The following is a 17,073-nucleotide window of genomic DNA, read 5'->3' on the forward strand; positions in this document are numbered from 1 at the left end:
TGTTGTATGGTCCAGGTGTCACCTCGTATCCCTGTGTTGTATGGTCCAGGTATCATCTCGTATCCCCGTGTTGTATGGTCCAGGTATCACCTCGTATCCCCGTGTTGTATGGTCCAGGTATCATCTCGTGTTGTATGGTCCAGGTATCATCTCGTGTTGTATGGTCCAGGTATCACCTCGTGTTGTATGGTCCAGGTGTCATCTCGTATCCCTGTGTTGTAAGGTCCAGGTGTCACCTCGTATCCCATGTTGTATGGTCCAGGTGTCATCTCGTATCCCCGTGTTGTATGGTCCAGGTATCATCTCGTGTTGTATGGTCCAGGTGTCATCTCGTATCCCCGTGTTGTATGGTCCAGGTGTCATCTCGTATCCCCGTGTTGTATGGTCCAGGTGTCATCTCGTATCCCTGTGTTGTATGGTCCAGGTATCACCTCGTGTTGTATGGTCCAGGTGTCATCTCGTATCCCCGTGTTGTATGGTCCAGGTATCATCTCGTGTTGTATGGTCCAGGTATCATCTCGTGTTGTATGGTCCAGGTATCATCTCGTGTTGTATGGTCCAGGTATCACCTCGTATCCCGTGTTGTATGGTCCAGGTGTCATCTCGTATCCCTGTGTTGTATGGTCCAGGTATCACCTCGTATCCCTGTGTTGTATGGTCCAGGTATCACCTCGTATCCCTGTGTTGTATGGTCCAGGTATCACCTCGTATCCCGTGTTGTATGGTCCAGGTATCACCTCGTATCCCCGTGTTGTATGGTCCAGGTATCACCTCGTATCCCGTGTTGTATGGTCCAGGTATCACCTCGTATCTCGTGTTTTATGGTCCAGGTATCACCTCATATCCCGTGTTGTATGGTCCAGGTATCACCTCGTATCTCGTGTTGTATGGTCCAGGTATCACCTCGTATCTCGTGTTGTATGGTCCAGGTATCATCTCGTGTTGTATGGTCCAGGTATCATCTCGTGTTGTATGGTCCAGGTATCACCTCGTGTTGTATGGTCCAGGTATCATCTCGTTTTGTATGGTCCAGGTATCATCTCGTGTTGTATGGTCCAGGTATCACCTCGTATCCCCGTGTTGTATGGTCCAGGTGTCACCTCGTATCCCCGTGTTGTATGGTCCAGGTATCATCTCGTGTTGTATGGTCCAGGTATCACCTCGTATCCCCTTGTTGTATGGTCCAGGTGTCACCTCGTATCCCCGTGTTGTATGGTCCAGGTGTCATCTCGTATCCCCGTGTTGTATAGTCCAGGTATCATCTCGTGTTGTATGGTCCAGGTATCACCTCGTGTTGTATGGTCCAGGAGTCATCTCGTATCCCCGTGTTGTATGGTCCAGGTATCACCTCGTATCCCTGTGTTGTATGGTCCAGGTGTCATCTCGTATCCCCGTGTTGTATGGTCCAGGTATCCCCGTGTTGTATGGTCCAGGTATCACCTCGTGTTGTATGGTCCAGGTGTCATCTCGTATCCCCGTGTTGTATGGTCCAGGTATCCCCGTGTTGTACGGTCCAGGTATCACCTCGTGTTGTATGGTCCAGGTGTCATCTCGTATCCCCGTGTTGTATGGTCCAGGTATCACCTCGTATCCCTGTGTCGTATGGTCCAGGTTTAACCTCTGTTCTCTCTATGGTCCAGGTGTAACCTCTAATCTCTGTGTTCTATGGTCCAGGTGTATCCTCTGATCTCTGTGTTCTATTGTCCAGGTGTATCCTCTAATCTCTGCTCTATGGTCCAGGTGTATCCCCTAATCTCTGTGTTCTATGGTCCAGGTGTATCCTCTAATCTCTGTGTTCTATGGTCCAGGTGTATCCTCTAATCTCTGTGTTCTATGGTCCAGGTGTACCAGATGGATACGGGCCACTATCTGTGCAGGAACAAGTACTACGGCCGCAGCCTGTCCATTGAGGGCTTCCGCCACGCCCTCCACCAATACCTGCACAACGGGGCGTCGCTAAGGAAGGACCTGTTTGAGCCCATGCTGTGTAAGTTACGCAGCCTGAAGGCCATTCTGGAGAGACAGACCACCTACCGCTTCTACTCATCCTCCCTGCTAATCATCTATGAGGGGAAGGAGCCTGAGCTGGCCTACGTCTGGCAGAAAGCACCACAGGAGACCTGGCAGCAGAAAGCAGCATCACCACCACAGGCCCCAGCAGAGCCCTTGGAAAACCAAAAAACACCAGCACCACAACCAGCAGCTGAGCTGCCCTCAGAGAAGGGGGTGGCAGTCAACCCAGGGCTAGGAATCCAAAGTGTCCAAGGACCAGGGATAGGAGTGGGGCTCCAAGGTGGAGTCCACCAAGGTATCCAAGAACCAGGGATAGGAGTGGGGCTCCAAGGTGTCCAAGGACCAGGGTCAGGAGTGGGGCTCCAAGGTGTCCAAGGACCAGGGTCAGGAGTGGGGCTCCAAGGACCGGGGATAGGAGTGGGGCTCCAAGGTGTCCAAGGACCAGGGTCAGGAGTGGGGCTCCAAGGTGTCCAAGGACCAGGGTCAGGAGTGGGGCTCCAAGGACCGGGGATAGGAGTGGGGCTCCAAGGTGTCCAAGGACCAGGGTCAGGAGTGGGGCTCCAAGGACCGGGGATAGGAGTGGGGCTACAAGGTGTCCAAGGACCGGGCTTAGGACTGGGGCTCCAAGGTGTCCAGGGACCAGGGTCAGGAGTGGGGCTCCAAGGACCAGGGTCAGGAGTGGGGCTCCAAGGTGTCCAAGGACCGGGCTTAGAACTGGGGCTCCAAGGTGTCCAAGGACCAGGCTTAGGAGTGGGGCTCCAAGGTGTCCAAGGACCAGGGTCAGGAGTGGGGCTCCAAGGACCAGGGTCAGGAGTGGGGCTCCAAGGACCAGGGTCAGGAGTGGGGCTCCAAGGACCAGGGTCAGGAGTGGGGCTCCAAGGACCAGGGTCAGGAGTGGGGCTCCAAGGACCAGGGTCAGGAGTGGGGCTCCAAGGACCAGGGTCAGGAGTGGGGCTCCAAGGTGTCCAAGGACCAGGCTTAGGACTGGGGCTCCAAGGTGTCCAAGGACCAGGCTTAGGACTGGGGCTCCAAGGTGTCCAAGGACCAGGCTTAGGAGTGGGGCTCCAAGGTGTCCAAGGACCAGGCTTAGGACTGGGGCTCCAAGGTGTCCAAGGACCAGGGTCAGGAGTGGGGCTCCAAGGCGGAGTCTACCAAGGGGCCCATGGACTGACAGAAGCCCCTCTCCAGCTGCCCCAGGCAATACCACCTCCACCAGACTACCCCCCCACGCACGTCCCAACCCCTCCACAGCCGCTCCACCAGGAGCCTCTCCAGCCCCTTCCACCCCAGCCCTCAGACCCCCACACGCCCCCTCCACCACTACCACTCCCCTCCAGCCCGAGCATCAGTGTGGACGTCCGCATGATAGACTTTGCCCACAGCACCTTCAAAGGTTTCCGCGACGACCAGACGGTGCACGACGGGCCGGATCGGGGCTACGTGTTTGGATTAGAGAGCCTCATCAAGATCCTAGAGGGCCTCCGAGAGGAGAACCTGTAGTAGCCGAACCTGGGACTGACTAATTGGTCTTGTCTCAAATGGATGGTACCCCCTATTCACTATGTAGTACACTACTTTTGAACAGGGCCCATAGGGTGTTAACACGTCTTCTTTCTCTTTAATTATTATTATTATTATTTCTTTTTTTAATAAAACCCAGGGTGCATCCAAAAAAGGGAAGCCTTACTCCTATAAGGATCTGATCAAAAGTAGTGTACTATGTAGGGAATAGGGTGCCATTTGGGATGTACCGATGATGGTGGTTCAGGAGAAGACTAACACATCTTCAGATGTCCTCCTCTCCCTCAGTGCTACTACCCGCTACCCTGTCCTCAATGACTCTGTTTTGGAGCAAGAAAAGCACATTATCTGTAATAAGAAACCTGATGGAGCAGTGATCTGTTATGAGGATCTGATGGAACAATGATCTGTAATAAGAAACCTGATGGAGCAGTAATCTGTAATAAGAAGGACTCGATGGAGCAATGATCTGTAACAAGGAGGGCCTGATGGAGCAATGATCTGTAACGAGGACCTGATGGAGCAATGATCTGTAATGAGGACCTGGTGGAGCAGTGGTCTGTAATAAGGACATGATGAAGCAATGATCTGTAATGAGGACCTGGTGGAGCAGTGATCTGTAATAAGGACATGATGGAGCAATGATCTGTAATGAGGACCTGATGGAACAGTGATCTGTAATAAGGACCTGATGGAGCAATTATCTGTAATGAGAAGGATCTGGTGGAGCAATGATCTGTAATAATAAGGACCTGATGGAGCAGTGATCTGTAATGGGGACAAAATGGAGCAATGGTCTGTAATGAGGATCTGATGGAGCAGTAGTCTGTAATGAGGACCTGATGGAGCAGTAATCTGTAACAAGGATGACTTGATGGAGAAATTATCTGTGATGAGGACCTGGTGGAGCAGTGATCTGTAATGAGGACCTGATGGAACAGTGATCTGTAATAAGAAGGACCTGATCGAGCAATAATCTGAAATTAGGACCTGATGGAGCAATGGTCTGTGATTAGGACCTGATGGAGCAATTATGTGTAATAAGGACGTGATGGAGCAATGATCTGTAATGATGACCTGGTGGAGCAATTATCTGTAATGAGGACCTGGTGGAGCAATGATCTGTAATGAGAAGGATCTGATGGAGCAATGATCTGTAATGAGAAGGATCTGGTGGAGCAATTATCTGTAATAAGGACCTGATGGAGCAATGATCTGTATTAAGGACCTGGTGGAGCAATGATCTGTAATGAGGACCTGGTGGAGCAATGATCTGTAATGGTAAGGATCTGATGGAGCAATTATCTGTAATACGGACCTGATGGAGCAATGATCTGTAGTAAGGACCTGGTTGGAGCAGTGATCTGTAATGAGGACATGGTGGAGCAGTGATCTGTAGTAAGAAGGACCTGATGGAGCAGTGATCTGTAGTAAGGAGGACCTGATGGAGCAGTGATCTGTAGTAAGAAGGACCTGATGGAGCAGTGATCTGTAGTAAGGAGGACCTGATGGAGCAGTGATGGAATGGATGCAAGGCCCGGGTATGTCTATGCTACTGTCTGACAGTAAAGGTGAAAGGCCGTGACCTTAGACTGTAAATGTCACTCCTTTCTGACTGTTGTGCTCCTAGAATTAGAGACACAAACTTAAAGGGAGCGTCTACAGCCGTGTGTGTATCGTATCAATCCTCCTGGACAGAAATGGCTGCCATTCCTCTGAGGGAAACATAAAAAGGGCAATGTCTGCCTTGTGGGTTTTGTCGCCACTGAGTGGCCAACTGAAGTATTGCATTGAAGAAAAGGCACAAGATGGATTTGGTTTTGAAGGTAGTGAAGACACTGCTCAGGGCAAGTCCAGGTCCTGTTTCGGGCCCAAATGGCATCCTATTCCAATTTTCTCTTGCACTACTTTTGATCTGGGCCCACAGGGAAACCCATAGGGCTCTGGTCAAAAGTAGTGCACTACAAAGTGGATGGGTGCCATTTGGGATATAGCCCCTGTCTCTGCTGTGGGACTGGTACAGAGACTGTCTCTGCTGTGGGACTGGTACAGAGACTGTCTCTGCTGTGGGACTGGTACAGAGACTGAATTGTGTATACGTCAATATGTGTTAAGGGACAGTGCGGGGGGGGGGGGGTCTTGGGGAAGGGAAGTCTCCATACAGCTGTAGTCCCTAGTCTCCGTACAGCTGTAGTCCCTAGTCTCCGTACAGCTGTAGTCCCAAGTCTCCGTACAGCTGTAGTCCCAAGTCTCCGTACAGCTGTAGTCCCAAGTCTCCGTACAGCTGTAGTCCCTAGTCTCCGTACAGCTGTAGTCCCTAGTCTCCGTACAGCTGTAGTCCCTAGTCTCCGTACAGCTGTAGTCCCTAGTCTCCGTACAGCTGTAGTCCCTAGTCTCCGTACAGCTGTAGTCCCTAGTCTCCGTACAGCTGTAGTCCCTAGTCTCCGTACAGCTGTAGTCCCTAGTCTCCGTACAGCTGTAGTCCCTAGTCTCCGTACAGCTGTAGTCCCTAGTCTCCGTACAGCTGTAGTCCCTAGTCTCCGTACAGCTGTAGTCCCTAGTCTCCGTACAGCTGTAGTCCCTAGTCTCCGTACAGCTGTAGTCCCTAGTCTCCGTACAGCTGTAGTCCTATCAGGGGTTTAATAGATGAGCAACTTTGCTTACAGGCTGATGTTTGTCATGAAAGCGTTACTGTAAAGAAAGCAAGGGTTAATAAATGATTTTCCCTCTTTAGATTTTCCCTCCTTGATAAAGAGGTTGAAAAATAAATAAAACCCAGGGTACCTCTGAAATTTGCACCCTATTCCCTAATGTAGTGCACTACTTTTAAGGCTCCAGAGCCCTATGGGTTATGTATCCCTGGTCAAAGCCAGTGCATTTACATAGGGACTAGGCCCCAGCCTTCAGGCTTCAATTGAAATACAGCACAGCTCTGTGTCTCCCAAAATGGTTATCTAATTTATTCACAGGTCACAGTTTTATTATTATGTTGCTTTCTATGGTTAGTATCTTGCTTATTCTGTTCTAAATAGAGCCACCCGACCGTTTCTTTTAAAGGTATCCAACTCATTTTCGAACGTTGCCATGGGCACAGCCAAACAACAGAAGTGATTCATTCGACTTCCACTTTATTTCCCTACTGCTGTGCGCCAGTGGCAAACTTGCCAGAGTAATTTATTTGAGTCAAAGAGAATAAAAGTCAAGAAAACAAGTGTAAGTGTAATGTTATATTATTGAATTTGAGTTTGCTAACGTTAGCTAGACCTACCGGTAGGCTAGTTCTGTTGTGATAATGACGTTAGCTTGACCTACCGGTAGGCTAGTTCTGTTGTGATAATGACGTTAGCTTGACCTACCGGTAGGCTAGTTCTGTTGTGATAATGACGTTAGCTTGACCTACCGGTAGGCGAGTTCTGTTGTGATAATAACGTTAGCTTGACCTACCGGTAGGCGAGTTCTGTTGTGATAATGACGTTAGCTTGACCTACCGGTGGGTTAGTTCTGTTGTGATAATGACGTTAGCTTGACCTACCGGTAGCATAGTTCTGTTGTGTTAATAACGTTAGCTCGATCTACCGGTAGGCTAGTTCTGTTGTGATAATGGCGTTAGCTTGATCTGCCGGTAGGCTCGTTCTGTTGTGATAATAACGCTAGCTAGACCTGCTGGTAGGCTAGTTCTGTTGTGGCAGAGTTAAGGCCCGGGCCATCCACCAAGCCAATAACTATAATAATAAACTATAGGCTACATAACTATAAAACGTTGGTGAGCATCCACGCTAGAGGGAAGTTTGTTTTATCGTTTTACAGTCCTACACCTGTCAATCAACTGATCGACGTATCCTACTGCAAGCCGCTATTAATAAAGTGGTGACACGACCATTCAGTGCTTTCAGGGTGTGTTTGTCATAGTGGGAACCGCAAATAGTAGACGACTTCAATGTACATGTCCGCCTAATGGAAAAAACTATGTAGTCACTCGTATTTAAATGTAGCATTTCAACAACAAACGCTGTTTAGCCTGCACATATTTTACAGCATGTCATTACCTCATTGCTCAAGTGGTTTCCATTTCACTGTTCTCATCTCTGTTTGTCCTGTGCAAGTATTTGCAATGCATCAGGACATGAAAATTATCACGTGGCCAAAACTGATCCCACCAATGCCAAGATCTCTCTTTAACTTTCCTCACCATCATTTTATATGCCTGTTTTTACATTCAGCAATTAGCAAGATCCAAGGCTATTTCTTTCCCCAAATAGAATAAAAACAGAAGGAAATAAATGTCCCGTCGCTTTTGTAGCCTACAGCTTTTCCTGGCATTTCACGCGTATTGCGGAGAGGCTTGCGTAGCCTACAGCCTGTTGCACACAGGTACTTCTGGTAGAGAGAGGCTAGTGAATTGTAGTTGAAGGAAGAACCAACATGTTAGTGTAACAGTATCATTTTAAACCGTCCCCTCGCCCATACCCATCCCCTCGCCCGAACCAGGGACCCTCTGCACACATCAACAACAGTCACCCTGGAAGCGTCGTGACCCATCGCTCCACAAAAGCCACGGCCCTTGCAGAGCAAGGGGAACTACTACTTCAAGGTCTCAGAGCAAGTGACGTCACCGATTTAAAACGCTATTTAGCGCGCACCGCTAACTAAGCTAGCCGTTTCACATCCGTTACATTAGCTAGATATTATTAACCTGCCAAAGTGCAAAGAAAAATAAATTAACATGATGATGAAACGGTAGATGTATAGGTTCCTTCCTCCAGGCTGTGCTCTTGTAACGGATGTGAAATGGCTAGCTAGTTAGCGGTGGTGCGCGCTACGCTGTGGTCCCCGACTTGTAAAGCTTCACTATTGATCAGTCCTACATCGTTAGACCATAACATTATTCTACCCTGGGCTACAACAACAACAGTGCAATGAGGAATCTATTATTGTTATCTAGTGAGTACACCATTTTATTTTTTATTTATGTTTTTTGTCCATAGGTTGTAGTGATGTAGGCTCGTTTGAATAACCGCTCACGCTTCCTGCCGAAATAGCAGCCAATGTCATTTTTACGTAACCGTCTGGGTCTTCTTCACAGTTGAGAAGGTCCAGAAAGGTACATTAACCGGCCACTCGTATGGTGTTAGACCTATTTTGTCAGGATGAAGCCCTGTGTTGAGATTCTACTATAGGAAAGTATGCAGTTTTCACTACACTCCGCCCGTTAATGCTGTTTTACATGCAGCAAGCAAGGGTGCAATCTCTCCTCCAGTAGGCTATCAGTACGCTAAAGGAAATACGTGAGCAACAAGCTTTTGTTGTCAGGCTTTTACCCGGGACTCCGAGTGTTTTTTAGAGGAATCGCCGTGGCAGCGGAGAGGACAGGCGCGTCGTTGCGCCACACAACAATGAAGACCGATAAGACTCCAGATGTAGCCTGGACCCTAAATTAGAAGCGTATGCATATTAGCCAATAATTCATAAGCTCAGTGTGTAAGGCTTAATACTGCAGTGAATAGCCAGTTTCAAGTGAGTGGGGAAAACTAGTTTTGGCTATGAACTGCACTGAATAGCCTATGTCATTTTGAATAACAATTCAAAAGCCTTCCGTTGTTTTTTTTGTTTTTTTTTTAATGCATATTGATTTGGAAATAACTGCATCTAGCCTGTCTGATTAGGAAACCGTTTGGGGTTTGTTCTCGGACAGTTTAGTCTGAAAGGTCCAGGCACATTAGCAGAACAGTAAAAGGTAATATCAGCTATCAGGAACATGGTAATACAGGGATTTTACAAAATATTTTTTTTTATTATGATATAAATTATGATCATGTTGAAGAAGTTGTATCCATAGTTTCATCGTTTGGCTTCCGTGTTTAAAAAGCGTTTGAAAATGAGGTGGATATAATATTAGTATTGTTTATTTTTTCCTCCCGATACCAGAGTCTGGTAATTAGGCCCGTCCCAGTCCAGGTATACCATTGGGACACTGTATAACACATATCCTTTAATTCAGACACATTGATGCCCCCCCTCTCTGTTTTACAAACTAAGCCTTTCTCTCATTTTATGATCTTTTTTTAAATTTGCGCTGTAGAAGGTGTATTGAAAGCCTGATTCTTTCTTATTTTTATAGTACTCGTTTTCTTTTGAGGGCGGTTAAGTCACGTCAAGGGGCAGACTAGAGACCTGGCTTCAAACAGGTTTCAAATCATTTCAAATACTTTTTAGCAGGGTTTTAATTGAACATTAAATAAAAAACCCAGGGTATGTCTGAAATTGCACCCTTTTGCCTTGCAAAATGTAACCAATAGAATAGTCTCAAAACTGCAAATCCCGCCTATGACCTGGCCCTCCAGGCAAGCAGGCTAAAGAAAACGCATTTGAAAGATTTTTAATATTTGAACCCAGGTCTGCTACTCTCTCACCACCGATACACAGTGAACCCTTGTCCTCCATCTTAGCACATGTAGCAGAATGATAGCAGAGAGACTCCACTCCTTCACCACTCTCACCCTCTTCCTCTCCTGTGTCCTCCTCCCTCTGTTCCCTAGCCCACTCACCATAGTCTGTTAGTCTAGTGTCACTCAGTTGGTTAGGATGTCTCTCTCTGTGTAGATTGGTTGAACAATGGTGCACTGTAGCTTTAAGTCACTTTGATACATCATTTTTAGATGTGGATTATTTTTTCTTCTCTGCTCTGGCACGGTTGCAGGTCTTGTCTTTAGTTTAATATCTTTGACAGGGTTTCAAAATTCCCAGGTTTTCCACATCCCAGTTAGAAGAATCCCAGACTCAGAGGATGAAATAGGCTGGTTCCTGCTTATCAGCATTTTTGGGGAAAGTTACCAGGAACACTTTGCTACTCTACTCTGACTACAAAGCACTAGGATGCTATAATATCGTATCTTTACGTATAACTAATATTATCTACTGCTACACAAGTACATGAACTGACTTGGATGTGGCCAGAACTGTAAAAAACTCAATTTCAACACATGCAATCCAATGTTGAAAAACAGACACTGTAGAATTACTGGTTTTCTATTGGTTTAGAGTTCTATCTATCAACTACATGCATGCTGATTCTATTCTGATTCTAGAACCAATTCTATGGTGTGTTTTCTATTTGGCATTGTGGAGAAAATGTATTCTCCCGCAAAAGTCACACTTCTCGTCACAACTGTTAAAAATGGTTGTTTTCTTAGCCCCAGAGTTCCAAATTCATTCTTATTTATTCAAGACCTTTTCTTCAAACTAATTTATATGGAAAAATATGATAATGGGATTTCAACCTGTGGGGAAGGGTGGCCTCTTTATCAGTCTACTTGGCAGGGCTTTGTAATGTGTTATTGTCCAAAAATACATTTTTCAGGTTGATTAACCCAGAAAAAAAATGCTTTGGAGGGACAAAGTAGTTTTTAGATGGAAGGGGAAAAAAACTATTTCAAAGATGCCAAAATAAATATATTTTCAAAGCAGCTTACTATCGTCCAAAAAAAGGGAAATAGTTTGTTTGTTTGAACCTTTTTTTAAAAGTGGGCATTTGTGTTAATTTAATAAGTCTACACCGCAGCGATACAAACCACGAAACGTGTGCTGTGTCAGAGACAAAGTATCCAATCGAAATGGCACCCTATTCCCGCTATATAGTAGTGCACAACTTTTGACCTGAGCCCTATGGGTCTTCGGTTAAAAGTATGGCACTATGAAGGGAATAGGGTGCCAATTTGAACTCACCCAAAGATAATAAAGGAATAATAATGTAAAAGTAATACAAGAGGGGAAGAAGAATCCATAGGAGTCTATACAAAGGGATCTAGGAAGGAGAAGTGTCCTCCTCTGTGGTGGATGTTATTTGTCTTTACATAGATCTGAAAAATTACTTGTAGAAGAAACAATATATATATTACCCCCAAAAGTATATTTTTCCCTTTGTTGTTGTTGCATGGATGGATATTTTTTTACGAATTATAATATGACATCTTTATGACAACTTTGAATGTGAGCTATAAAACCATTTATTTAAGAAATAAATGTTTCTGTGTTGTCTGTTTTGCTTATTTGTATTTTATTTATATTATCTAGTATCAGGGAAAATGCCAGACCTAGGGTAACCGCACTCGTGTGTGCTAGAACATTGTTCATGTGGGAGGCAACCTGTCTGCCCTAGGGCCGGCAGGAAGCCTTGTGGTTCGACCGTTGGGCCAGTAACCGAAAGGTTGCTGGATTGAATCCCCGAGCTGACAAGGTTTTTAAAAAATCTGTTGTTCTGCCCCTGAACAAGGCAGTTAAACCCACTGTTTCCCATGTAAGGCTGACATTGTAAATAAGAATTTGTTCTAACTGACCAGTTAAATCAAGGTACTAAAAAAAAAACTAAAGGGGAGAGACTATAGTACCTACTATCTAAAAAGGTTGCATACACACGAAGTAGAACATACTCTAGCCTATATATCCTCAGAGCAAGCAGAGGTGGCAGCTGCAAGAAAGAAAGAAAGGTTCAGAGGAACCAGACAAAAGTTGCATCCACAGGCTTCGAAACATTCATAATTAGTGGACTGTTACATACTGTACTTGTCCCTATTTGACTCAACCACCCTAATCAAGTGATTTGAAAGTGTCAACATTACATGGGTACTGTTTTAGTTTTGTAGGAATGCATTTATGCACCATTTGCTATTATGAAAAAATACTCGGAAGGAAATATAGTTCACCACGCTGAAAGAAGTTAAACACAGTTAAAATAACTAAAGTTATTTTGGATGTAATGAGCAACTTTTTTTTTTTTCAAATCTACTTCGTGAAAAAATTATACCTAAATCTGAAAAGTCATGGACTTCAAATTGCAGATCACTCTGGAGTCCGATGTAAACAGAATGTGTGATTTCGCCTATTAAACGCAAAGTGAGAATCAGGCAGGTCTGATTGCCGATCAAGAAAGGAAATGTTTGCATACTTAAAAATTTTGAACTACTTAAAACACTACCAACGTTTGAATTTAGTTCAAGCCCACCAAGCTACGGCAAAATCTAATTAAATTACTAGTTGAACTACCTACAGCTATTTCACTACTCCCCAACTCATTATATACGTGTATTCACCAGATGACTGACAGGGCGCTGTTCTGAAGTCCCCCGTCCGCCGTTATGATACTCATAAGGAACAGCCTCCATAGGAATGAATGGGAATCTAGTGTTTCAATATAGTGTTTCAAGAAAAAACGTATTTATTTGTTGTAGTGAGGACTGCAACATAAGAACTCTATAAAAAAAATCTAAAATGTTTTTATATTTTAAATGTTTATTGAGAAATGATTGGTGTCTGTTCAGTTCATACAACACTATGTATTGTTCTAAAAAAAATATTACATTGTTTGTAATAATTAAAAATATTTATTTTCCAAAACATTTAGCTTTTGAAATGAAAACATGTAGCTAGATAGCTCACTTCTCTGCACTACAAAACAATACATGTCGATTACTGTATTGTAAAGCTGTATAATTTAATACATTATCCCATTATGTTGTGTTCAATATTACTGACCAATTTTAAGATCAATCAGATGTAAAGTTACTCCCCCAAGAAGCCAGTAAAAGACATGGCAATAGTGTCCAGATCAATAAATTGCTCTCAGTACAATTAGCCCAGGAAGTGGTTCACGAGTGAGACTGTAAAAATCACTGGGTTCACTGGTGGCCTTTTGTAAACAAGCCCTGAAAAAAAAAATGTTTTGCAGCAAGACAAGAGTTGCCACATTTATCCAATAAACCCTTTTCCCATAACGATATGCAAATGATTGACATAATTACCGGCCCAGATGACAGGCCCAGGCCGGTAGTGGTCAAGAACAAGATAGGGGTTCTGGAAACAGCCAAGAACTTGAGGAAGATCAACGTTCCTCTCGAGGACAATCCTGAAGCTGTGCACCTGAAGATGAAAGAACTGATCCTAGCCATGAAAGCTGCCAAAGCACATGGGGACATTGCTTACATCCGCTATGACAGACTCATTGCCCATCCTCCCAAAAGACTGGAAGGGATGAGAGAGCCAAGCCTATGGGTTCTAAGCTTCAACCCCACAGTACACACACACCAATTGATTAATGGACTGCTGAATGTTTTTTTTTATCTTGCTTTGTTTGCTCTTTCCCATATTAAGTCTCTGATAAGCTACCCAGGAAAGGGTTGGAAATAGCCAATTTAAATATATGCAGCCTTAGAAATAAGGTTAATGAAATCAATAACTTGCTAACATCAGATACAGTGGGGCAAAAAAAGTATTTAGTCAGCCACCAATTGTGCAAGTTCTCCCACTTAAAAAGATGAGAGGCCTGTAATTTTCATCATAGGTACACTTCAACTATGACAGACAAAATGAGAAAAAAAAACAGAAAATAACATTGTAGGATTTTTAATTAATTTATTTGCAAATTATGGTGGAAAATAAGTATTTGGTCAATAACAAAAGTTTATCTCAATACTTTGTTATATCGCAAACCGGTACGCCTGGCACCGACTACCATATCCTGTTCAAAGGCACTTAATTATTTTGTCTTGCCCGTTCACCCTCTGAATGGCACCACATACACAATGCATGTCTCAATTGTCTCAAGGCTTAAAAATCATTCTGTAGCCTGTCTCCTCCCCTTCATATACACTGATTGAAGTGGATTTAACTTGTGAGGGATCATAAGAGCAGGTGTTTATAATGTTTTGTAGAGTCTTTATGACACTGGTTGGCCTATCCCTCTGCACTGGCACAGATCAACTACTCACAGGGATCCATCTTCTGCTTTCTTCAGTGTCTCAGCATACGACACATTCTGTGCTATTCTGAGCTTGGCCACCTCAACCTGCCTCTCTCGCAACGGACACCTCTGATCCCCAGCAACATAGGCACCCCTACAGTTGACACGGATAACTTTTTCCACCGAAACTACACATCCCTTTGTCCCATGCCCTCCTGCACTCTTCCCACATCTTGGAATCTCCCTCCTACACACTGCTGTGACATGACCATAAACGTGGCACCTGAAACCCTGCAGCGGGTTCGGCACAAAAGCTCTAAAAGTAACTCATATATCCTAACATGACTTTGTCGGGTATCACCAGCTGTCTGCTATAGCTGTCTACTACCTTAGATACGGATAACGTGATTTGGCAGAAGTGATCAGCAGAGCTAGAGCTAAGCCTGTCCAGCTAGCAAACATAAAAGTAAGTATTTTGAGAAAAATTGACATAGCCAACAAATGGAAATATGTTCAAAATAAATAAATACACACTATGTAAAAACCAGCTCCTCCCTCGACAGAGATCGATCATCTCGAAAACAAAACATCTGGCAATTTGGAAATCACGTTCAAGCGGATTACTTCCCCCTGTGTATATAGCCTCGTTATTATTTTGTGTTACTTTTTAAACTTTATTTTTTTATTATTAATATTTTTTAAACATATTTTTCTTAACTGCATTGTTGGTTAAGGGCTTGTAAGTAAGCATTTCACGGTAAGGTCTAAACCTTTTGTATTCGGCATATGTGAAAAATTCAATTGGATTTGATTTCAAAGTGTTTTGCTTTATGAGGATAAAAATTGTAGATTGCATGAATTTTACAAAAGTCAACTGCAAGTTTCTGCAGTGGCTCTTCAGCAACTTCATCCTGAAGCCATCGCCTGGATTGTGGGAGGTTCTATTGTCAACCAATCATTAGGTTGTTTTTGTTTGACCCACGCAAACGTGACTGAAACAGGAACAAACTTTGTATTCATGTTAGCTAGCAGTGGATATACAAACGAATGGGAAATATGAGGCTCTCGCTCACTAATTGATTGTGCAATCCACACACATATGATTTCAGTTTGTGAGGATGTGATATGGTGGTTGGAAACATGTTTATTTCAATCAAGCATTTAGATGCACTATTGTAAAGTGGCTGTTCCACTGATGTCAGAAGGTGAATTCACCAATTTGTAAGTCGCTCTGGATAAGAGCGTCTGCTAAATGACTTAAATGTAAATGTAATCAAATGTATTTATAAAGCCCTTCTTACATCAGCTGATGTCACAAAGTGCTTAAAACCCCAAACAGCAAGCAATGCAGGTGTAGAAGCACAATGGCTAGGAAAACTCCCTAGAAAGGCCAAAACCTAGGAAGAAACCTAGAGAGGAACTAGGCTATGAGGGGTGGCCAGTCCTCTTCTGGCTGTGCCGGGTGGAGATTATAACAGTACATGGCCAAGATGTTCAAATGTTCATAGATGACCAGTAGGGTCAAATAATAATAATCACAGTGGTTGTCGAGGGTGCAACAGGTCAACACCTCAGGAGTAAATGTCAGTTGGCTTTTCATAGCCGATCATTCAGAGTATCTCTACCGCTCCTGCTGCCTCGAGAGTTGAAAACAGCAGAACTGGGACAGGTAGCACATCGGTGAACAAGTCAGGGTTCCATAGCCACAGGCAGAACAGTTGAAACTGGAGCAGTAAGTCTACACAACACAGCCCTTATTTTAAGGGTTTCTAAAATCCCCTTTGTGAAAAATGAATGGTGGAAAAACAATGGAAAATGTTCCCTGTTTGACCGCTAGGTTTTATGACACTTCCACTGTGGGGCTGTATACTGACAAGTTACACGTCTCTCCACTCTACGAATGAGAGTCGTCCACAAAGCAGCACGGTGGGCTGTCTTGCTCCCACCAATCCTTTCTTTGGATTGGTGGATAGTAGGCCGTCATTGTAAATAATAATTTGTTCTTAACTGACTTGCCTTGTTTAATAAAAAATTAAATACATCCCATTATTGTAATCATTTTTTGAATATTCGATGAGGGTTGTTGACGTCAGCCGCCTGTATTCAATGGAGAGAGATGCTCCACTACACGCCTCATGACATGCATATACATCAAGACAACTCCGATATAAATAGTTTTTTCTCTCAAAGTTGCCAGGATGTTAAGTGTCCTACTTATATATCAATACACTCGTAAGAACTTAAGCATGACGCTTCTATTCGATCAAATAAACCTCACATAGCAAGTAAGCCATTCATTTTTGTTGTTGTCCAAATTCGACACTCTTCATTGACCTCCACACAAAAAATTATTTGCTCGGTGAGCGAAACAATGCCACGTCCTGGAGGGACAGTTGGGCCTCTCTCCTCCTCTATGTTAACACTCACAACGCGCCCATTATGACAGTTGAGCACCTGCCGTGTGTTGTGCCATTTTGGGGTTCCCAATCACTGTCGTTTACTCACATATTGGGGCCACTTTATGTTATCCAGATTTTAGATGTTAGTTATCACGTCCATTCACTTATATATATAAATATTGTAAGACACGAATATATATATAAATAAATAAAGTGGCATTTTGACAGCACTTCCTAGCCACGTTGTTTTTCTGTGATTGGTTAAGATACAAAGGGGCGCGGCCAAATAAGGATTTGAGACGTTCTATTATCGGCTATGGTTGCTAATAAAACGCAAAATAAAACCCGCATTTTAGAGATCCTGATAATTCTATGCACTCGTATAGTCTTAAATAAATTCATATTATA

At 44.1% G+C, this 17,073-nt stretch overlaps 1 protein-coding gene across 3 annotated transcripts in view; it reads left to right on the forward strand.

The window, feature by feature from the left end:
* LOC135541317 (inositol hexakisphosphate kinase 1-like) overlaps positions 1-11,568 on the forward strand; it is a 97,497-nt gene extending 85,929 nt beyond the window's left edge. For 2 of the 3 annotated variants that reach the window (XM_064967474.1, XM_064967475.1), the window contains exon 6: positions 1,843-11,568. In XM_064967474.1, the coding sequence (XP_064823546.1) occupies positions 1,843-3,513 (1,671 nt within the window). In that variant the 3' untranslated portion in view covers positions 3,514-11,568. The remainder of the gene's footprint in view (positions 1-1,842) is intronic. The other variant, XM_064967476.1, reaches the window with a different exon arrangement.
* Positions 11,569-17,073: the final 5,505 nt, after the last annotated feature.

This window comes from Oncorhynchus masou, chromosome 6, assembly GCF_036934945.1.
Source record: "Oncorhynchus masou masou isolate Uvic2021 chromosome 6, UVic_Omas_1.1, whole genome shotgun sequence".
NCBI lineage: Eukaryota > Metazoa > Chordata > Actinopteri > Salmoniformes > Salmonidae > Oncorhynchus > Oncorhynchus masou.